Source organism: Pantherophis guttatus, chromosome 3, assembly GCF_059756535.1.
Source record: "Pantherophis guttatus breed Tessera chromosome 3, ASM5975653v1, whole genome shotgun sequence".
NCBI classification, from domain to species: Eukaryota; Metazoa; Chordata; class Lepidosauria; order Squamata; family Colubridae; genus Pantherophis; species Pantherophis guttatus.
In genome coordinates this window covers 106097581-106121818 of record NC_142065.1, presented here as the reverse complement: position 1 = coordinate 106121818, position 24238 = coordinate 106097581, and the positions used below count along the sequence as shown (strand labels likewise).

General features: G+C 42.3%; 1 protein-coding gene and 1 pseudogene across 1 annotated transcript in view; both read left to right on the top strand.

The window, feature by feature from the left end:
- PAPPA2 (pappalysin 2) overlaps positions 1 to 24238 on the top strand; it is a 167764-nt gene that overhangs the window by 91896 nt on the left and 51630 nt on the right. The window contains exon 14 of the mRNA XM_034409739.3: positions 17832 to 18003. Within this exon, the coding sequence (XP_034265630.2) occupies positions 17832 to 18003 (172 nt within the window). The remainder of the gene's footprint in view (positions 1 to 17831; positions 18004 to 24238) is intronic.
- LOC148114722 (lamina-associated polypeptide 2-like) lies at positions 12120 to 13915 on the top strand (annotated as a pseudogene).

Below are 24238 nucleotides of genomic sequence, written 5' to 3'. Positions count from 1 at the left end.
GAGCCTCCTTCGGAAGTAATCACTTAGTACTTTGCAACAATATGGCGATTGAAGCTTGAAAGGGCGGGGGAAACGGAAAGTTACAGGAAAAGTTTCGCCCTTTGCTTGGGAAAAAAAAAAGCTTTTGTGCTGACAGAAGGAGGATTTTAAACGTTAATTAACATTGGGAAATCTTTTGAGGAACTCTTCTTTTTGACTCTGATTAAATATAAAGACTAATTTCAAACTGGAAATGGCCTCAAAGTCTGTAAAAACTGTTCCTACTAAAGGAACTGGGAGTGCTGGTAGCTCCCCAGCTCATATTCCTAGATCACAAGTTTCTGCTCCTCCAGCGGATCCACAGACTTTAACATTGGAAATGTTGCAACAAGCTCTCCAAATCACCCAAAATAAAATTGTTGATGTGATTGATGAAAAAATTAAGGAAACTAATGAAAAAATTAAGGAAACTAATGAAAAGATACAGGCTGTGTCAGATGAGATTGCAATTCGCAATCAGGGGATTAGGGATGATATATTAATGGCATTTAAGTGTCTGGCAAGCAATATTGAGATAGTGGATGACAGAGTTGAGGAAATTAAACAATCTTCTGAAATTTTGGATAGCAAAATAGGAGAAGCTCAAAACAGAATTCAAAGGGCTGAAGACGATGTAATAATGGTACAATACAGAGATATGGAATTTGCTTTAAGATTTAGAGGGGTGAAGGAGAATAAACAAGAGAATTTGAGAGAAATGATGTCTGAGGCATTGGCACCGCTGGTGGGGGAGTCCAAAAATGATCTGGGCTGGCAGATGGACAAGCTGTACCGTGTTAACTCCTGGATTGCTAGACAGAAACATCTACCAAGAGACATTGTGATATATTTTACTACAAGGAGAGTACGCAACGAAATTTTACAGGCTACTTTTAAAAACAAGCTTCGGGTGGAAGGCCAGGAAGTAATGACAATGAAAGAAATCCCCCCTAAGATTTTGAGAGCTAGAAGGGAGTATGCCTTTCTGGTGGATGAACTGAGAAAACGTCAGATACAGTACAGATGGGAGGTGCCAACTAGACTAGTGGTGACTTATTCAGGAGAGAGATATCGGCTTAACACAATTTGGAAAGCAAGAGATTTTCATACTAATGTATTAAAGGCTGGCACACCCAAATCAACTAAATCACCAGAAGGCAAAAGAAAGAAAGAAGTAATGGAAGCTGAGACAGAAGAGCTCTTGACAGTAGTTCAGGGGGGAGCTTTGGCTGATCAAGAAGAAATACAAATTCAAATGGCTACTCAAGAGTTGGCGCTGATTGATTTCTCGCAGTTACCAAAGGATCAAAGACAGACCAGATCGGTGACAGCTAGACTCAAGGAAGAATTAAGACAGCAACAATCCCAGATGGCAATTCAAGAAATGATTCAAGATACTACTAGAACAGGAGCAGTGGGGGGAGCAAGACCTAAAACTCAAATGAGATCAGAGCATCAGGACTTGCTTCAGAGGCTCCAAAAGCCCAGAGATGGGAACTAGATTTTTGACTTGGAACGTTAATGGCTTGAATTCTCCACAGAAAAGTAGAAAAATATTTCACTATCTTAAGCAATTTAAGAATGAAGTAATTTGTTTACAAGAGACTCATATAAGAATACAAGATCAAAAGTATCTGATTAATGCAAGACTTGGTACATCTTACGTAGCAGCAGCACCAGAAAAGAAAAATGGTATAGTTATATATTTGAAAAGAGACTTAGTTGCTAAATTAATTGAAGCAGACGATCAAGGCAGATTTTTAGCGATAGAACTTTTAGTAAAAGGAGAAAAAATACTTGTAATCGGAGTTTATGCCCCGAATCAACAACAAGAAAACTTTTATAATTTACTACATTCAAAATTGACACACTGGGCATATAAAACTTGTATCCTGTTAGGCGACTGGAATGGTGTTTTGGATGTTAAAAAAGACAAGATGGGACCTAAACAAAATATGTCAACAAGAGCAAAATTGCCCAAAGCGTTTTGGGAAATGATGGATGACTGGGAGTTGAGAGATATCTGGCGTGAAAGAAACCTGGAAGAAAAAGATTTTACTTTTTTTTCAGATAGACATCAATCCTTTTCAAGGATTGATTTTATATTAATTACTAACGATCTTTTATCCAGGGTGAAAAATACGAAGATTTGCTCAAGAACATTGACAGACCATAGTCCAGTTTGGCTGGAATTGGAGTATGAGAAAGGGCCTAGGAGGTCCTGGAGGTTAAATAATAATTTGTTTAGGTATGAAGAAAATGTAAAAGAGTGTAAAAAATTTATGAAAGAATTTTTTGTTATGAATATGCAAAAGGGCACATCGATGGAAATGGTATGGGATGCAAGTAAGGCATATATGCGAGGAATTTTGATATATTTGAATAATAAATATAGAAAGAAACACGGGACAAAAAGAAAAGAATTAGAAGATGAGATTAGTAAACAGGAACGGGCTTTAGTAGCTAATCCAACAGATAAGAAAATTAAAGAGGCAATCAATTTATTGAAAGGTCAATTTAATATGTTAATAGCAGATCAAGTGGCAACTAATTTAAGATATGCAAAACATAATACTTTTTACAATGCCAATAAACCAGGCAGGTGGTTAGCATACTTGTTAAGGAAAAAGCAAAAATCAAGGACAATAGAGAGAATAAAATATAAGGGTAAAGAGGTTTATGAGCAACAATTGATTAAAAAATCTTTTTTAGAGTTTTATTCGAGGCTGTATACTGGTGATAAAATTAAAGATATAGATATAGATAGATATTTGCAGAAAGAGAATATTTATACAATTTCAAATGAGCAGAGGGATAGTTTAAATCAATCGATAACTTCTGAGGAAATTGCGTTAGCAATTAAGCAGTTGAAAGTGGGTAAAGCTCCTGGGACGGACGGTTTGACGGCTATTTACTATAAAACCTTACAGGAGGAAATGACAGAACCGCTGAAAGAATTATTTAACAATATACAACAGGGAGGAGAGGTACCTCCAACTTGGAAGACAGCATTTATTTCGTTGATCCCAAAAGAAGGGCATGACGATACAGATCCTAAAAATTATAGGCCAATTTCATTATTAAATACAGACTATAAGATATTTGCAAAAATTTTGGCAAATAGATTAATGACAGTCATGCAGCAAATGATTCACCATGATCAAACTGGTTTTATAAATGGTAGACAAATGAAGGGTAATGTAAGGCAAATTGTTAACTTATTAGAGTATTTGGGAAGGAACAACCAGGTCCCCGCAGTGCTTGTGTTCTTGGATGCTGAGAAAGCCTTTGATAGATTGAATTGGCAATTTTTACTTAAACTAATAGAAAGGATGCAATTTGGAGAACAATTTGTACAATCTATTAAGGCAATATATCAAAAACAAACAGCGCAAATAATAGTTAATGGTGGTTTAACAGATGTTTTTAACATAGAAAAAGGAACAAGGCAAGGCTGTCCCTTGTCCCCGTTATTGTTTATTTTGACGCTGGAAATTTTATTAAACAAGATACGCGAGATGAATACAATTAAGGGAATTAAAATTAGACAGCATGAATACAAGGTACGAGCATTTGCGGATGACCTGGTTGTTACCTTAACCCAACCGGTACAATCGATTACAGCCTTGATGGATATAACCTGCTTATACGGACAAGTATCTGGTTTTAAAATAAATGCAGCTAAAACAAAAATAATAGCTAAAAATATGGTTAGGAGCCAAAAAGAAGAGATAGAAAGGTTAACAGGATTTGAAGTAGTTAAGAAGGTTAAATATCTGGGGGTCTATATTATGACTGCAAATACGAAATTATATCAGTATAACTATGAACCATTATGGCACAAAATACAGAAAGAGTTGGACAATTGGAAAAAACTACAACTGTCTTTGCTGGGAAGGATAGCTGCTGTAAAAATGAATATTTTACCAAAATTTCTATTTCTTTTTCAAATGATACCTATACTTAAAAAAGATGAGAATTTGAAGGAATGGCAGAAGGGCATAAATAAGTTTGTGTGGGCAGGGAAGAAACCACGAGTCAAACAAAAGATATTGCAAGATACTAGAGAAAGAGGTGGTCTTAAGATGCCCAATTTAAGATTGTATTATGAAGCTGCTGCCCTCTCAGCAATCACAGATTGGATAAACTTAACGGAGGAAAAGTTATTGAATATTGAAGGATATGGTTTGGTTTATGGCTGGCATGCTTACTTAGTGTATGATAAGAAAGTAGATAAGACTTTTAAAAGTCATATATTAAGAAATGCTCTATTGCGTGTCTGGAAAAAGTATAAATATAAACTAAATGATAGGTTACCAATATGGACAGTACCCAGACACGTGATAGAGAACATAAATTTAGGGCAAAAGCAAGATAAGATTACATATAAGGAACTCCTTTATAAGGAAGGAGTCAGACTACAGTTAAAATCCATGGAACAATTAAAAGAAGAAGGGATTATTAAGACTTGGTTTCAATATGGACAGCTGCTGGCCAGATGGAGAGATCAAAAAAATTGTTTTTTTGCAGCAGGATGAGAATTTGATAAAGCAAATAAGAGATGAAGGTCAAATGCACATAAAAAGGTTGTACAATGCATTATTGGAAATAGATTCAGAAACAGACTTAGTCAAGGATTGTATGATAAAATGGGCACAAAATGTAGGTGAACCAATAATGATGGAAACATGGGAAAAGATATGTGTTAGAAATGTAAGATTTACACAAGCACAAAATTTAAGGGAGAATTTTTACAAAATGTTTTATAGATGGCATTTAGACCCAAAAAAACTAGCTTGTATGTATCCAAATTTACAACCCAAGTGTTGGCGATGTGAGTGTGAAGATGCTACATATTTTCATATATGGTGGACATGTAAAAAGATTAAGGCTTTTTGGATAAAAATATGGTGGATTATTCAAAATATTTTGAAGAAAAAAATTAAATTTACACCACAGTTTTTTCTGTTGGGAATAGTTACGGATTGTACTGTAATAGAGACTAAGCTGGTTTTGAACGTAATAACAGCTGCCAGGTTACTGGTGGCACAGTACTGGAAGAAGGAAGATCCACCTACTATTGAGGGATGGACATTAAAAGTTGTGCATTTGGCGGAAATGGCAAAAATTTCATCATACCTTAAAGACCATTCAAATGAGAGATATATATCGGAATGGAGAAAATGGATTGATTACATACAGAAGAAGTATCCGAATAAGAAGATTCATATAGCTTATGAATGAAATAATATTAAGTAGTTTATGTTTGTTTTTTCTGAGTTATAAGGAGTTAAGGACCTATGGAGAATATGAAATGTAATAATTTGTTAGCACATTTTAGTTCTTGGTTTGTGAATGCTATACCCTGTTCTCGTTCTGGGAAGTCTAGGGAGGGGGGTGGGGGGAGGGAGGGGAAGGGAGGGTGGGAAGGGGAGGGGGGGTTGAGGGGGGAAGGGTGGGGGGGTGAAAATGTTTGTATTTTTCATAAAACTTTTCAATTAAAAAAAAAAAAGGAAATAGACTCAGGCTCACCGTACTCCATCATAGCCTGGGACCAGCTAAAAAGACTTCAACCGCGGCTATCCAGGAAACAGCTAGAGCCATTCCAAGCGAGGTTGGTGGATTTCGGAGGGCACTCCATCGGCATCCTGGGACGGACCAACATCTGGGTGAAGTTCAAGGACTTCAAAGGACGCCTCCCCATCACCGTCGTCAAGGAAGCCCATCCAACCCTACTAGGTGTGGAGTGGTTCAAGCCCCTAGGGCTCACGATTGGCGGAATCAACAAAATTCAGGCTAGCACACTCGACCAGCTCTTAGAGGACTTCAAGGACGTCTTCGATGGGAGCCTAGGTAAATTTCTGGGGAAACTCATTTCTTTCAATTTAGACCCCAAAATTGTACCCATTCGGCTCAAGCCCCGCAGAGTTCTGTTTGCCCTCAGGCCTAAGGTGGATGCCCAGCTAGATAAACTAATTGCCTAGGGCATTCTGGAACCGATTGATCATGCGGCATGGGAGACCCCCATTGTGACTCCCATGAAGCATGATGGATCTGTGCGCATCTGCGCCGACTGTAAGTGTACCATTAACTGGGCACTGCCGCAGAGCGCATATCCCGTGCCAGTGGTGCAACATCTGTTGCATTTGCTTGGCAGCGGGACCATTTTCGCGAAACTGGACCTGGCCCAGGCTTACCAGCAATTGCCAGTAGACGAAAGGACTGCGGAGGCACAAACAATCGTCACATACAGGGGGGCTTTTAAGTGCAACCGTCTCCAATTTGGAGTCAGCGCCGCCCCGGGAATTTTTAAATCAATGATGGAACGCCTTCTCCAAGGCATTCCTCGGGTGGTACCTTACTTCGACGACATACTAATCTCTGGAAACTTGGAAGCCCAACTGATGGAACGGCTCAGGCTTGCCCTACAGCGGTTCCAGGCGAAGGGCCTAAGAGTTAGAAGGGACAAATGCGTTGTTGGGGTCCAGGAGGTCGAGTTCCTGGGCTATCTAATCGATAGCAAGGGCATCCACCCCACCAAAAGCAAGGTCAGGGCTATACATGAGGCTCCAGCCCCCAAATCAAAAACAGAGCTTTAGGCTTTTCTGGGTCTGCTAAAGTTTTATAGTGTTTTTCTGAACCAGAAAGCCACCATTGCTGAACCGCTCCACCGCCTGCTAGGGAGGGCGGTACCCTGGAAGTGGGAAGAGGAAGAAGAGGCAGCATTCCGGAAAATCAAAAGTCTTCTCTCCTCTGACAACGCCCTCATCCAATACCATGAGTCGCTCCCACTGTTCCTGACCTGTGATGCCTCACCGTATGGAGTCGGAGCTGTCCTCAGCCACCAGCTGCCCAGCAGTGCAGCCAGAGCCCAGTAGACCAGGGCCGACCCAGCGGGACGAGGCACCAAGCCAACGGCGACGATGGCCAGCGACCCTCCGAAACATGGCATCACCAGTACCAGGACGCGGTAGACGGGGACAACCCGACCCGGAAAATCAACACCAACCCGACCGAGTCGACATCAGCCAGCCAGATGAGGGAGACCTACACCGGCACAGCGAGGCAGGACATCAACCATCCACCTCCCCGTGTCCACAACTACCCGGAAGAGTCGACCACCACCACCCCAGCAATGTCGACTACCGCCACCACACTGAGAGGACCCAACGCCAGCCCTGCAGGGGAGGACTACAACACCCCAGCAGGGGTCCCCAGCCAGGGGGGGACCCCGCCACCATCGACCGGGGAAGCCCACAGAAGCAAGCCAGAGACCAAAAGAAACAACCAAGGGTCCTACCGGGATTCAGCTGTCCAGTCCGACTCCGCGACGAACGACAGGAACCGACCCAACATCATCCCGGCAGTGACGAGGTAATCCACCAGCCGTGGGGCGAGCCGGCCACTCCAGCCGGAGGCGCTAGGCAAGGCCCCGCACACTCAACAGCCGATTTCCCGGACTGCCCACCGGGGGGACGAGAACCAGCAGGAGCCAGACCCGTCGGGAGCAGCACCAGAGAACGAACTGTACCGCACAGGTCAGGTAGGACCATTGTCCGTCCCGCCTACCTGCGCGACTACGTGACTCACGTACGCCACGGAATGATTGGCTGAGGACTAAGAGGGGAGGGGTGTTATGTCCTTATAAGGACATCTGCTGGGGGATTGGTCACTTCCACCAGCGGGAAGTTTGAACAGCTGTCATTGGCTGGCTGGCTGGCCCGAGCAGAATATAAGGAGGCTCGGGAGCCACTGCCAGCAGTCTGTTTTTCACCATTCTAATAAAGAGCTGAACGGACCAGAGCTGAGTCGCGTTTCTTTCCAGCGCTGATCTAACACTGCCCATAATTGCTTTTGGTGATGGATGGCTATACAAATTCAGGTTGTTTTCTGATAAATCTATGAACAGTCCATAATGACTGCCATTGTGGTATAGTATTTAAGGTGTTGAACTAAGAATGGATAAACCCTGATTCAAGTCCATCATTAGCTATAGAAATGTACTGCATGCCAGTCATTGTTTCTCAACTCATCTCACATGATCCCCGTGTAAACTTTCTTGAACTCCTGAAGAAAAGGTGGGGTAGAAATTGACCAAATAAATAAACTTATTTCCAACATGTATAATAACATTGTCCTGTCTTGGAGTAAACCTTCATGACTTTCTAAGAGAGCTGATAAAACAGTTCAAGGACATTTATAGCATAATTTACAAGGTGTCAAGTTTAGTGTAGAATTAGAAAAGACTTCCAAAAGAGCAGATAAAAGGATTTTTTTTTTTTTTTTTGGCATTTTTTTCATGGACATATTGTTCAAGAATGTCATTGTTAAGTACATGAAGGAAAGAATACCTTCCATCTACTCAGAACTTGATTTTACAGTTTTGGCAAACACTCAAGAAAGTATAAAGCACTGCCCAATTGGATTTTGAAAGATCGGTTTCAGTCCTATAGCCTACATCTAAGATGAAAGGGTTGATTTTTAAAACCCTAACCAGATTATGACCTCACTATTGAAGAATATTAAAATTTTGTCAAGAGTTTTCTTTTTTGCAGCAGACCATAGTTTAGGGGGGTACCAGAGGGAGTTTTGGGCTATGGTGATATTTTGTTGCCATTTGAAGAGTTCCCTCTTGACTCTGGCTATGGAATTTTGTAGACTCCGGTTACAGCTATATTAAATTCTTAACTATTAATTTTGTTGTAGTTTATTTTTCTTGTTTGTACTTTACCTCCTCGGAGTCATTGCAATAGGGCAGATGATTAATATTTAAATAAAATAAAGATCTGAAAACTGGGTTCTGGGAATAAACAATTGAAGAAGAATGTTGTTTTCAGGAACTGAATCTGTATTTCTTGGAAAAAAATGCTTGTAAATTGCCCGAAGAAAACTTTTTGTTTTAAAGAGTGGCTCATACATTTTTCAAGGGAGTAAATTAAAATAAATTTTGATGGCTGGTTTGTGTTAGAAGCAAATGCTGAATTAAAAAAAATATATATAGAAAATGTTGAAACATTGTTTTAATTCAACATTACTCATTATGTTAACTGGAAAATGCTCAACATTACCTGTTGTTTTTTCCCCTTTGTTTCATTATTTTTTTTTATATTTTCATTTCACTACATTTCTTGTTTATATTTTCATAAATAATCTTTTGCTTTTCATTTTAATTTTTTTAATTCTTCAATCCACTCTTTCCTCTTTTAATACTGTTCCTCTTTAGCATTCAGTTTCAATAACTTTTTGTAAGCATAGTTATTGAACATTCAGTGAGCTCCAGCAGTTTGTAATTAATGTTGAAGTATGAAAAATCATGCATTTTATGTCATGAGATTTGTTATGTCTTTTGCCTAGAATCAATGGTTTATGAATAAGTATCCTTGATTTTCTCTTTATCATTATATTTAAATAATGTTTCTTTGACAACTGAATAGCTGATACAAACAAAATACTTTTTATTCATATGCTAGCCATGCAGATGGAATTTCTTTAAATCATTTTTATTAGGGACACAATGAGATCTTTAAATACAACTTTTATGCAGGATGTGGTGTTGGAGGGGAGGAGGTAAGACAAATGCTCACATAATACAGACAGTTATTAGCAGAAGAACAATATGTTATGAACCCAGCCATCTGAACCAAGCCAAAAAAGGAATATTCTATGTCATACGTAATTAAGAGAAAATAGTAGAGTGTCAGAGAGATGAGAAAGACAAATATTTGTGGTTATTCAGAAAACAGTGGTATACATTTGGTCCTGAAGTTAAGAGGTTTCAGATTCTTAGCCATTTGACCTGTGGAACTATCCAAAGGTATGTGAACTGCTGCTGTTGTCTAATAATCTGCCAAACATTTGATTTTATCCACTGTTATTTTCAGAACTCAAGTCAGGCATCAGAAAAAGAGGTGTGAAAATGTACCGTATTTTTCGGAGTATAAGATGCACCTTTCCCCCCCCTAAAATGGGGTGAAAATTTAGGTGCGTCTTATACACCTAATGTAGCCTGCCCACCCACTGGCCCCCACCCTTTGGCCTGTGCCTCACAGCAGTTACCTCCTTGCAAGCAAACAGCAAGAAAAAACATCTCCTTTCAGCTTCAGCACAGCCTAATTAGCACAAGTTGATTGGATAGGCCTCCCGACTCAGCTGATTTGCTCTCAGCTGTTTTGTGCAGGGCTTTGCTGCTTGCTGCAAAGAGGTAAATTGCTGGAGCAGATTTTTTTTTCCCTTGTGCTAATCAAACTATGCTGAAAACGAAACTGAAAGTAAAGCAGGCTGTTTGCTGTATGCTGCAAGGAGGCAAAATTACTCAAAGGCAGAGGGAGATTTCTTTTTCTTCTTTTCCTCACCAAAAAAGGTAGGTGTGTCTTATGCAGGTGCGTCTTATACGCCAAAAATATGGTATATGGTCTTTGAATTGTATTTTCTTGAACAAATTACTACCTGTGGTGCAGGCATCTTTCATTCTGCAGAGAGCCATCTCCCATATTTAACCTAATAGCTCTATTTTGTTTACAAAGGCAATCCACTAATTTTTGGTAACCCATCAATGACAGATAAACTTTCTTCTTGGATTTTTTTCTCTCTTTATAAAGTAATAACAGGGTTTTCAAACATTTAGTTAGTTAGGTTGGTTAGTTAGGTCACGTTAAATTGATCTGATTCAGACTTTGATTAAATCAATGCGCTTGGCTTAGTTGCAACTAAAGGAGAGTAAACAGTAGTTCATCATGTTCTCTTTATTGCAACTTCTACAAAATGACTCTTGAGAACAGTGCTAATCCTTCAATGTAAGGAAGCTATGTGGCAGTCCAGCAGAATTGGTGCTAAGTATATTGTCCTAACTATTCAAATTATTTCCCTGTTGTGGAATCCTTGCAAGCTCTCTGAGATTGGTTGTTTTCTTGCAGATGTTTTATTACCAGATTAGAGAATATCTGCAGTGCTAGAAGGGAGTGGGGATTGCTGTCTGTCTATAAATAGTACCTTACCCTCAAGATTATTTTTTTCACTTTCTTCCCATTTAGGATCACTAAGAGTAGCTGTTATTTCTCTGCAGTCAGGTTTACACTAAAAATAATGCTTCTTGTCCTTCAGTGTAATACATGACCATTTGTGTAGCATGGATATAAAAAAATAGGTACTTCCTCTGGATAAAGATTCAAATAAAGCAAGCCTTCATCTTTGCTTTCTGAAGCAACATGGCTCCCTTCCTTCTGAAAACAAAGCCAAGTCTGCTCTAGAGAGGTCATGCGAAAAGAAAAAGCCAACAGGATCCTTTTCCTACAATATTGTTCATACTGATCTCCTGTGCGCTGCTTGGAGAGTCCAAGCAATGGGTTCAAGTTTAGCTTGGTTGGCCAGAGACTGAGTTGAATTTGCCTAGCCATGCCTCTTTCTCCCATGAGCCTTCAGTGTTTCAACTCAGTCGGCCTAAAGAGACTTGCTTTAAATTTCTCCGTCTTAGAAACATTCTTTAAAATATTCTGCCAGCCACAGAAGAAGCCCTCTTTCTCCCTTTTCTCTTAAAACTTGACTCTAACAGCCTGAGGTGTTTCCCAGCGGCGCGCAGCGACCGCCAGGAGCTCCGTGGAGCTAATTAGCTCCGGAGCTAATCTCTTGCCTCGGGGCCAATCCTAATTGCCGCCATTAACAGCACAGTGGAGGCGATCCTTTTAAAGGCAAATTCGGCTTCTAACAGCTCAGAAACGCAGCGGAAAGCCTCAAACGCTTCAGAAACCGTCGTGGGATCGTTAATTAGCAGTCTTTTTTTATCGGAAACACAGCAAGTGAGTGTGGTGATTGGGCCTAGCATTTCTGGCTGATTTACTGCTATTGCCTTTTGTGGTTTGGGGATTGTTGTGTCTGTCCCGCGCCATTTGATTACTGCTGCCTTTCTCTCATAGCGTTATTAGAGCTGGTCATTGATCAGTCTCATGCCTAATACCTAACAGCAGTGGAAAATTGTGCTTACAAAGTGTTGTGTCAGTTTGGCGCCATATTTACCAATACTGGAGTGAGGAATAATATCATTATTATAATCATTGTCCTAGTAAGTTCTTCTGATTGAATTGCCTTTTTTTTCTTGTCATTCCAAGATGGCGGATCGCAGCTCCTCTCACTCCAAAAGTACTGCATCCCATTCTTCTGCTTCTAAGAGAGCTAACTCTTCAGATCACAGTAAGGCAATTGGGGCTCAGTCTGGGCCTTCCACCAGATCCAAGGCCTCTTCTTCCACAGCTGTTGATAAGGATGCAGAAAAAAGGCAAAAAGCCTTAGAGAAACAATTTGCAAAGGCAAAAAAGCAGGCAGACGCCTCCTCAGGCCTAGGCTTGTCATTGTTCACCCAGAGCTAATATCCCTCCAATTCAGGATTGAATTGGTCTCCAGATATTACCACAGATCCTCCAACTGAATTAATTGAGAGTGCAGTGGAGGTTATTCCCATATCAGAACAGGGCTCATCTGATCAGGGAGTAATTCCAGTACCTAGGAGGTCAGCTCCTTCAGCTACTTTCACCCCTACAGTCGTGGGGCTCCGCCCTGAGGTAAACCAGGCCCCTGTTCTTTCCCAGGAACTCTGCCAGATGTTAGCTCAGACCATTGCCCAGGGCATAGACTCTGCCCTGCTTAGAAGGGGCATTCCTGCTCCTGACTTAGCTGGTACCACTCCCAATGTACACCAGGCCCACCAGAATAGGGTTTATTCCCGGGCCCCTCACTCGCCTCATGATTCTCAGGGCAGTGAATGGTCTTATACTGGGGAGGAGGAAGAATTCGCAGATCATGATCTTTCTGAAGACAAAGGCAGATCTCCAGACAAACCAGCTTTCACTGGCCTTTTCAACCCTAGCATGTTCAAGACCTTGTTATACAAGGCCAAAACCACGGCCAATCTAGGGATTGTGGCTGGGGCATCTGACTGCTCGGCTGAGCAGGATCCCCATGCTCGATTATTTACAGAACCGGTCACTATCCAGAACGCTGTTCCTTCTCCCAGATTATTCATAGACATTATCAAGAAGCAATGGCTTCAACCTGGGTCCTTGTCTAATCCCAGCGGATTAGACAAAAAATGAACACTGTAGAACAGGAGGTAGAGGACATGCTTAAGTTGCCTACAGTAGATACTCCCTTTGCAATCTAGCATCTTCCAATATTTTCCCCTCAGACTCTGCAGAAGGGCTGAAGACCGAGGATAGGAAAGCTGAGATGTCAGTTTGTAAAACACATCAAGCAGCTGCCTGGGCAATCAGATCAGCCACGGCAGCTTCCTTCTTTAATAGAACCTCCCTCCTGTGGCTGCGCCAAATGCAGGCAAGAGCTCCCCATGGAGATGTCAGATTACACCAGGACATCAACAAATTAATTGCTGCAGCAGAATACTCTGCTGATGCAACCCTTAATGCGGCTAAGTTCGCTTCCAGGGCCCTGGCCTCTAACGTGACTTCCAGACGATTATTATGGCTTCGCCATTGGCAAGCCGATATGAAATCCAAATGGAAATTGGCGTCTGCTCCTTTTCAGGGCAATAATCTTTTTGGTGATGTTTTAGATCCCATTTTGGTAGAGACCAAGGATAAAAGGAAGGTACTTCCCCTGTCTCACAGGAGGACAGACAGGAGATACTCTCCATATTATTGCAGGCAGTCATTTTGTGGGGCGGAGGGCGGTTACTCCGCCCCAACCTATCAGAGGACTTACCCTCCAACTTCAGACCGATCCCAGGATAGGGCTCAGTTCAGGGACAGGTCTAGACAACCCCAGTCTAGGAGACCCTTTCGAGGGGCCGGCGGTAGACCTTACCGCAGGTCCAAATGACTCCCAGTCACACATTCCCATTGGAGGCCGCCTCTTGAGGTTCTCAGCCCAATGGGAGCTCATCACAACCGACGCCTGGGCTCTGCCAACCATCCGGCTCGGTCTCACATTAGAGTTTTCATCCCTCCCTCCAAGGAGATTCATCTCTTGCACTCTTCTCAGGGATGCCACCAGGAGGTCTCTGATGGAAGCCAAGATCCTTCATCTACTTTCCATCTAGGCAATAGAACCGGTGCCTGTCTCGCAGAAGGGTCTCGGTTTCTACCCGATCCTCTTTCTGGTTCCCAAGAAATCGGGGGGTTGCAGGGGAATACTAGATCTAAAAAGACTCAACCAATACATCAAATACAAGAGATTCAAGATGTAATCCTTAACCTCTATTCTAACTTGCATCAGACAGGGGGATCTGCTTACATCGATAGATCTAAAGGAAGCCTACCTGCACATACCAATTCGGATTTCACACAGGAAATATCTCAGATTCTGTTATGCAGGGCAACACTTCCAATACAGGGCCCTTCCATTCGGCCTGTCCTCTGCCCCCAGGACATTCACAAAGTTCCTGGACGTGGTGGCAGCCCATCTGCGGGCTCGCCCAATCAGGCTTCAATATTACCTAGACGACATTTTGATTCAATCTTCATCCATCAGACAGGCGAGACAGGATTTGTCAGAGACTATTCAGGTTCTGCAACTTCACAGGTTTTCAATAAATCTAGAAAAGAGCCAGTTAATTCCATCCCATTCTATCCTTCATTTAGGTGCCCGGATAGACACAGTCAGTTGCCAGGTTTTTCTATCATCAGAACATCTAGTCAGCATACGGGCCTTGATACATCGGGTCAGGTCAGCCAGGTCTGTCTCCCTCGCAGTATTGTCCCAGTTACTAGGGAAAATGATTTCATGTCTGGCCATCGTTCCTTGGGCAAGGTTACATTCCCGAACCTTACAATGGTTCCTCCTACCGAGCCAACGTGCAGGCATCAGTCACTCCACAACAAGAGTCAGAGTGCCTCCAAAAGTTCTCCACTCCCTGAACTGGTGGACGTCACCTTCCCTAGAGAAAGGCTGTCTCTTCAAGGAACCACCACGTCTAACACTAACTTCAGATGCCAGTCTATTCGGCTGGGGAGGCTCTCCTGGGTTCCCAGATGGCACAGGGCAGATGGTCACCACAGGATCTGTTACATGACATAAATTGGTTGGAACTCAGACCTGCCCACCTAGCTCTCCGTCATTTCCACCTCTCGCTAATCAACCGTCACGTGTTGCTGTTAACCAACAATGTGACCGCCAAGGCACACGTGAACAGGCAGGGAGGCACCTGGTCCAAGGACCTGATGTCCGAAGCAGCGAGCCTTGGCCTCTGGGCGGAATCACACCTGCTCTCCCTCCAAGCGGAACATATTTCAGGCGCACACAACGAACAGGCGGACTTATTGAGTCGAACAACCGTCGACCACTCCGAATGGCGTCTCCATCCAGACCTGTTTCACCAACTGACGACCAGGTTTGGCCAACCATGCGTGCAACACCAAAGAACACTCACCTACCACGGTCCTTTTCCAGATTTCTGACGCCAGGGGCAGAAGCGACAGACGCCCTTCGGGTGCCCTGGCCTCGAGGCCTTCTATATGCATTTCCTCCGACACCTCTACTACCAAGGGTCATCCGGAAGCTTCTGGATAAGCAGGCAGAAATTCTGTTGGTGGCTCCGCACTGGCCCAGAAGGTTTGGTTTGCGGACCTAGTGTCACTGTCAGTGTCCCGCCCGTGGAGGATTACGCCAGACAGGATTGTCCTAAGCCAGGGGGCAGTTCAACATCCCGAGCCCCAGTGGCTCCAATTGGCCGTCTGGCGATTGAGCGGGAAATCCTGAGGGACTCCAGATTCTCAAGCGAGGTCGTTTCCGTCATCCAGGCATCTCGTCGTCCGTCTACCACCAGGATTTACGACGCCACTTGGTCAACTTTCTCTAGCTGGTGCCGAAAATCGCACATTCCTCCCAGGGCAGCTTCTCTTCCGGACGTATTGAATTTCCTACACTCAGGATTCAAACGGGGACTTACTGCCAACACGCTCCGCAGACAGGTGGCCGCCTTAGCGACTATTCTACAGGGAGAGGGTCCTATCCCTCTCTCTCAACACCCCAAGGTGAGGAGTTTTCTTCGGGGAATTGCTAACTTACGGCCTCTCCAGTCCATAGGTATCCTTCCTGGGACTTGCCTCTTGTTCTGCAAGCACTCACGTCTGCTCCGTTCGAGCCCTTAGAATCCACCAGCCTCAGAATACTTACCTTCAAGGTCATCTTCTTGATAGCAATCACGTCTGCAAGAAGGATCTCCGAACTGGCGGCACTGTCGGTACGTGGAGATCTGTGCATCTTTTACTCCGACAGGGTGGTCCTCAGGTTGGACCCGACTTTCGTACCAAAAGTCAATTCTTGGTTTCACAGGGCACAGGAGGTGGTTTTACCTAACTTTTGCCCTGACCCAGCACATCCTAGAGAACGACGTTGGCACATGCTCGACGTTCGTAGGGCACTCCGCAAATATATTGACAGGACCGCATCATTCAGGAAGTCTGAATCACTATTTATGTCATTCCAGCCTACTGCCATGGGGAAGAAAGTTACCCCATCTACAGTTGCGAGATGGATCAAAGCTTGCATCATAATGGCTTACGAACATCAATCTACTCCAGTGCCTAGAAACATCACTGCGCATTCAACTCGTAGCACTGCACCACAGCAGCCTGGGCTACTCAGGCTTCCATATTGGAGATCTGCACGGCTGCAACTTGGGCTTCTCCCACTACCTTTATCAGAAATTACAAGTTGGACGTTTTTGCCTCGGCCGAGGCTTCGTTTGGCAGAAGAGTCCTGCAGCAGGTTCTACCAGGCGAACGACACCTGACCGCTCGGACTCCCGCCCTGGGGATACTTAGCTTGGGTATATCCCATTGCTTGGACTCTCCAAGCAGCGCACAGGAGATTGAACATTGGAGTTTACCTGAATGTTCAATCTATGTGCGCTGCAGGAGAGTCCAACCCCGCCCTACTGTAGTGGTCCAGCATCCAACACCTAGTTATAGTGGACATTATTCTATCATCATTGCTACATCTTCTACAGACCTCTTCGTTGAAACACTGAAGGCTCATGGGAGAAAGAGGTGTGGCTAGGCAAATTCAACTCAGTCTTTGGCCAACCAAGCTAAACTTGAATCCATTGCTGGACTCTCCTGCAGCACACATAGATCGAACATTCAGGTAAGCTCCAATGTTCATTCTCTGGCTTCAGCAGGCACTGTACTTGTAGTATTTTTTGCTATGTTCAGGTTGTTCCAGGCTGGGTAGCTTCAGTACTATTACAATTAGACCTGAAAATATTGGACTAGAAAACTGGAGTTAGACTGGAGTCTTCTAGTTCACCATTATCCTGAAGTGACTGAGGGCCTTTTTATTGCTTCAACATGGTGAATTGGGTCACCTGTTTGCTTCAGTATTTTTTTAGTAGGTTGATTTTAATTATTGTTTAAGTGCTTATATTTATATGTATCCTGCTTTTCTTATTTTTACAAATATCATGTGGTGGCCACTGTATCCAACACATCTTCCTCCTTCTATTTTCCCTACAACAACAACTCTGGAGTTGGGATGGGCTGAGAGAGAGAGAATGACTGGCCCAAGAACATCCAGCTGGCTTTCACGGTTAAGGCAGGAGTTCAACTCACAGTAGTCTACTTTCTATCCTGGTGCCTTAACCACTTGAGCAAACTGGCTCTAATTTAACAGCTGAGAAGAAATCTGCTCATATAATAAAATAGCAAATGTTGATTTAGGGAGTTTTACTGTTTACAAAACAAAATTTATGTCAGTGCTACAAGATTTGCTATTGTTGTTTTGGGGCACTATACGCTTATTTTTCTCATTTTATCTATGTGTGTATCTGTGTTTTGTTTGTACATGTTTCCCCTTTCTCTTCCCAACAGCTGCACCCAACATACCTGCAGGGAGAAGGGAAGCTGTGTGCTTCCACAGATCCATCATGCTACTCTTGCAAACTGTAGCTCCAGTAGTCGAGGCCACCTAGAATGTGCTACTTCTTGTGAAAAAGGTTTTGTTCTCCATGTTAAACATGGACAATTGCTGCGCCCAGCACAGGTAAGTACATAGGATTTATGAATGTCATTGTAAGTGTGCTTCATAAAAATAATATTTTGCCCATTGTATATCTAATAACTGGCAAGAGGAGAGCAGTGGTTGCAACGTTAGTTATGTGACAATGATGCAACCTTGAGATTTCTTGCCTTAAATTCAAATTAAACATAATTTGAAATGTTCAAAAATAATACAATACTTTTCCTGGTGGTCTTTTAATTATAAGTCAATGATAAAAGAGAAGATAATGGAGGAAAAAATCTGAAGGAAACATAGATGTTTGAAAAATATACTTTCAAAATTAATCTCCACAAATGTGCAGATGTTTTATCATTTTATTTTATTCTGTTCATTGTTCATTTTCGATTTTTCATTCTGTGGATAAGATTTTCAACCCTTTCAACAGTGAATGCAATATAAGGCAAAATGAAATTGTGATGGTACCACCTTCATTCATCCATTCGTTTAAAGATATGTTCTTCATAGTTTTCCCATCAATATGGCTATGTTACAGTGGAGAAATTAATACATTTATTTGCTCCAATTTTGCGTCATGTTTATACTTTGTAAACACCTGGAGAGGGTTGTAAAGATATGTTTACAGCCTAAATCTAACTTTCTCTTGCAAAATATTTCCTTCTATAACTTTAATGTTCAACATAGCCTTTCAATTTTGTTTTAAAATAGCCTTTAGTTTTGATACCTGGTTTTGACATATGCCTTGATTAGATTCCTGTATTTTTCTCTCAACTCCCACATTGTTATATGCCCAAAAATATTTTAACTATTGGCAAAAGTTTAAAATCCTGGGATGGAGACAGAAAAATTCTCTGCAAATAATAACTAGCTGCAACATTTATTTTCAGTGGGAAAAAAAGTTTTCATTGTGTCAAAATTTAATTTCTTCGGCACATGTCACGGAATAGGTCAAGCTGATCTCTGATGTAACATTGAATTAACTAGTTTTCTTTGAAACTTAAATAGGTAGAGTATAATATATTGGCAAAGAAACACAGTTGTAAATTGTAAATTTTATTGCCAGATATTTCTGGCAAGCTATTGTGTCTCAATGACATTGCTCTTTGTTTCTACTATGGAAGTGATAATAATGCTAATCAATTTTATATAATGTTTGTATCAGTTACAAATGAAGTACTTTGAAAGTGTATGGAAATTAATAGTAATATTAGTCGTTATAACTGGACATCAATGGATACTGCCCCTGTGTTACCTTTTTTTTCAATTACTAACCAATCATAAGAACTATAAATATGCAAATTAAACTGACTGACCAGACATTTAGTTAGGAACTGTGCATTTCCACACACAGTGAAACTAAATAATAATTTTCCACCTTACTGCAAAAGTGAATAACAACTTTCCACTTCTAAAATATCAACTTATAAAAAAATCTCTGGAAAACCATAAAAAAGGAGTAATGGGAAATAGATGCTGCATTTCAGAATTGTTTGATATAAGTAAGCAACAGATAAAAGCCTCTACAGTAATCTTTCCAAGAATTTTTTCCTGCTTGTTGAATTTTGTGGACGTAAGTATATTGATTCTCATTCCAACTTTTTTTTCATGACCATGGACCATCATCCTCTGCCACCGTTTAATGTTAGGACATATGAACTAACTTAATGTGTACTGTGCAATCATGATTTGTAACACAACTTTATTAATTTAAACTGAAAATAGTCCTGAAGAACGATTAATTGGAATTATACATTATCTCTTCACTGGGCCCATCCTATTCGTATTTCTTTTTTTGTCCAGATACTTGGTCCTCCTCCCAGTTTGCCCTAATTCCCTTCAGAGATCTATAAAAATATACAGTGTACACTGTATGTGTGGAAAAAATAGTTATCTGCCTTAATTTTTTTTGGGGGGGACAGGGATAAACAAAGGGAATAAATAGATCAAATAAATAAATAACATGCAGGCTAGGTATGGGAATAATAATAATAAATACAACATTGACTAATTGCCTGTTCCTTAAGTTAATAGCAGAAGGCTTCCTGAGTTGAGCTGTGCAAATAAAGATGCACCATGACATTGCATAAAATACTCCCTTATTTCTATTTAGGCAAGTGCATCTTAGATTGGGAAAAGAGTGTTTTAAAATGCTCTTTTTTGCTTTAAAATATATTTAAAAATTGAAGTAAAGTTAAATTCGCTACTTTCAATGTTCATATGCTTTGCAATCCAACAAAAAACATTGGTGGAAAAGAATTTTTGGCCATGAAACCTGCTGTTGGATTGTTTGTTTCTTTTCTACCTAGCACAATCAAAAGTCTCTTGGTGGCTTGTAATGGCATCAAGTTACATCAACAATCTGCAGTAGAAAACAATAATAATACTAAATTATAGACTCTAGCATGTAATGCATTGAAAAGTCTTCAGAAATGTCAAATAATCAGCCTTAGAAGCTTTGTTATGAGCCAGGAGTGTTGAAAAGAGGAAGATGGAAGTCTATCATGACTACCTGCTCTTTTGGATGGTGACACTAAAGCACTGTTATAGAGTGAAGGAGCTGAAAGAAAATCAGGGTACCTTGAAGAAGTACTGGAGTGCACGTTCACATCCTGTTTTGCCTTGGCAATGAAGCAGAGTAGAGGTTCCTTCCATACCAAAAGCAGAGAAAAGAGAGAGGTAGGGAGGGAACATCTCCTTTGCTGTCAAAGATGGGCAACTGAAGACCCAGGGGTCTCTATGGGATTGAAGAACTGGTATGAAAGGAGCAGCCAATAAAACCAACAAATAGATTGTAGAACAAATTAACCCAGTATCCAGATTACGGGCATTAATGACTAGGCTCAAAGTATCCTACTTCAGACATATTATGCAATGACCTAGTTCTCTAGAGAAGCCTTTAGTGTTGGGAAAGGTAGAAGGATAGAGAAGAGGAAGATGAAAAGCAGCAAGGCGAATGGACTCAGTTACAGTGGCAATGAGTGCACTATTAGAAGACCTGAAATATCAGATTAGGGATAGATTGGCATTGATAAAATATACTTATGTGGTTGTTAAGAGTTGCTGTTAAGACCTGATGGTACATAATTACATGAAATCAGTATCAGAGGAACTGCTCTACATTTCCTTGATGAGGGTGTGACATTGTCCAGATGAGGGTTGTATCAGTCGGATCTGACGCTGGCTGAGTCATAATTTTTGACCACTCTTCTTGCTCCTCCCCTTTCAGGCTCAGTTTAGACTCAGTCAGCCTAAGAGAAACATCGCCTGCAGATCTGGCTCTACAGCCCAGGTCTGTTCAATATCATAATATTGTAAGTTTTTCTTTTTACTTTTGACCACTTAATTTCTAATTTTTTAAATTTGTTACTTCCTCTTTAAATTTTTCTAAGGTACCGGTCTACCAGACTATATATATATTTTTTCTCTTTTTCTCCCCTTTTGTAGCCTGCCAGTCGTTTGTTGGAGCGATCTGGTTTTCCAGGTTTTGCTTCGCTCCTGGCGGAGGCCATTTTGAAAGCCCCATTTTAAAAGGGAACTTTTTTTCCTTTCCCTATTTGTTTTGGTGGGTTTTTTTCTGCTCTATCCCACCAACGATTGTCTAAAAGGGGCTTAGACCACATTACCACCAATGGAAAGAGCGATTTCCTGACTTCCAAATCAGGATCGCTAAATTCGGCCGCCGCCCACGCCGCAGCTATCCCGAAACCGCCGATCAGCTGTAGGGTGGTTATTTGAAGCACCGCGGCACCTTTGAAGAGGTTTTTTTGCCGTTTTGCCACCAGCAAGCTTGGGGAGGTTTGAATCCTTGATTTCTCTCCCTTTTACCATCAACGGAGTTTTGGGAAGAGGGGCAAGTTTATCCTTGCCTCTCCTTGTGGCATTCCAGCCAGTGTTTCTATCGTGGCTGTAGGGGCGCTGAGGAGGTCAGTTTCTAGGTTTCCTAGACAGCTACCTCTGGAGCAGAGTTGATCCTGCTCAATGTGACCTGGCAGTCATCGCGTTTAATGCCAGAGTCGGTGCCATCTTGTTTTTTCAACCCACGTGGTGGAAGTGAAACTAAATGTTTCTCCAGTCGACATCTTGGTCGCAGTGAGTATACTGAAGATGGCGGATCGTTCTTCCCAAGGGGAGGGAAATACTAAGTCCACTGGGAAGAAATCAACTTCCAAACGCAAGCATTCTTCCAAAACAGGGGAAAAGGATTTAGCAGAGATGCATAAATCCTCTGAGAAGCAAATTAGCGAGGTTCCTGCAACTGTGCCTGGTGAGGAAGCTTCTCCTCCCCCATCTACCCCCCCTCCTCCCATTTCAACTGTTAACCAGGCTTGGTCATCAGAGGGAGAGGGTAATGTTCTTCAACAAGAACAATCCACCTTACAAGACCGTTTTGCAGGCCAATTATTAACTCCTGCAACTCCTGAATTTGGTGGGCATGTGGCAGCAGTTGCTTCTACAAGAGATTCCCCTATGCCTTGTTAACTCCTGAAGGATTGAGCATTCTGATTGATCAGGCTGTTGCTTCTCAAATGGCAGCTAACATTCATGGTCACCACTCTGGCTCTGTTATTTCAGAGCGTTCTGCCCATATTAGAATTTCCCCTGCAGTCAGCCTTACTGGTTCTCATTCTCCTGCAGCATCCAGAGTTAGTGAAGCCCTTGTGTTTGAGGAAGAGAGGCATTCTGACCTATCAGATGATGAGGGCATAATTCAAGATCAACCTGCCTTTACAGGTTTATTTCCCCCTAATAAATTCAAATCCTTATTGCATAAGGCTCGCTTAACAGCCGCCTTAAAGAAAGATGAATACTTTAAAGAAATTCAGGAGGCCCAGCAGGGTGGATCATAGGGGCTTTTTTCTGAGCCCCCCCCCCATCTCTGTTATGTACCAACTCCACAGCTGTTCATAGACGTGGTTAAAAAACAGTGGGCTGGACCTGCAACCATGGCATCTGCACATGGTTCAGATAAGAAATATTATGCTGTTGCTCCACAGTTTGCTAAACTCTTACAAGTTCCCCCAGTGGACAGCCTTGCAGCAGCCCTCTCCTCTTCTTCTTCATATGTGGCAGGGGATACCTCTGAAGGGCTAAGGCCAGAAGACAAAAAATTGGAATTTCTTTTTAAAAAGAACCATCAGGCTTCAGCATGGGCAATTCAATCAGCTTCATCAGCCTCATTTTTTAATAGAACAACCATCCTTTGGCTTCAACAGCTACAGGCTAGGGTACCCCCCAGTGAGGTTCGCCTCCATCAGGATATTAATAAAATCATTGCTGCCACCCAATTTTCAGGTGATGCAACCTTGAATTCGGCCAAATTTGCATCCAGAGCTCTAGCCTCTTCTTGTAGAAACCCGAGACAAGCGAAAGATTTTGCCTTCATCATTCAAACGGGCTGAAAGAAGGTCCTCTCCCTTTTACAGGAGACCTTCCCTTCGTCCCTACTCCCAAGGGAGTCTCTCCAGGCAGGAATATCTTCAGGGATCCTATAGGTCTTCGGACCATCAATACTTTCAGGACAGGAACAGGCAATTCCAGCCAAAGCGGTCCTTTCGGGGCTCTGGCTACCGCCAGTCCTGCGGTCATAAGTGACTCACCGCCAAATCCTCCAATAGGGGGTCACCTGTCCTTCTTTGCGGACAGGTGGGAAAGGTCAACTTCAGACCTCTGGGTCCTTTCAGTAGTAAAATTCGGGCTCCCCCTGGAATTCCTCTCCAAACCTCCAACCCGCTTTCTTCAATGCCCACCTTACAAAAGCGAAGCCAGACGTCACTTAATGAACCAGGCTGTTCAGCACTTCCTGCAGATACACGCCATAGAGGAGGTCCCACACGATCAATGGAAACAAGGGTATTACTCCATCCTGTTCGTAGTCCCGAAGCGGTCGGGGGGGTGGGGGGAGAGCCATTCTGGACTTAAAAAATCTCAACTCACACATAGATTCAAAATGTGTTCACTAACCTCTATTCTTCAAGGGATTCATCCCAACGATTTTCTAGTTTCCATAGACCTCATGGAGGCTTACTTTCACATTCCCATCCTGCCAAATCATCGAGAGTATCTCTGATTCAGCTATGCAGGAAAGCATTTCCAATACTGGGCTCTTCCCTTCGGGCTGGCATCTGTACCAAGAGTATTCACAAAGGTCCTGGCGGTCATGGCAGCTCACCTGAGGCAAAAACCGGTAAGGCTCCAGGCTTACCTGGACGATATTCTAATTCAGACTCATTCTCAGGAACAAGCCTTGCACGACTTGGAC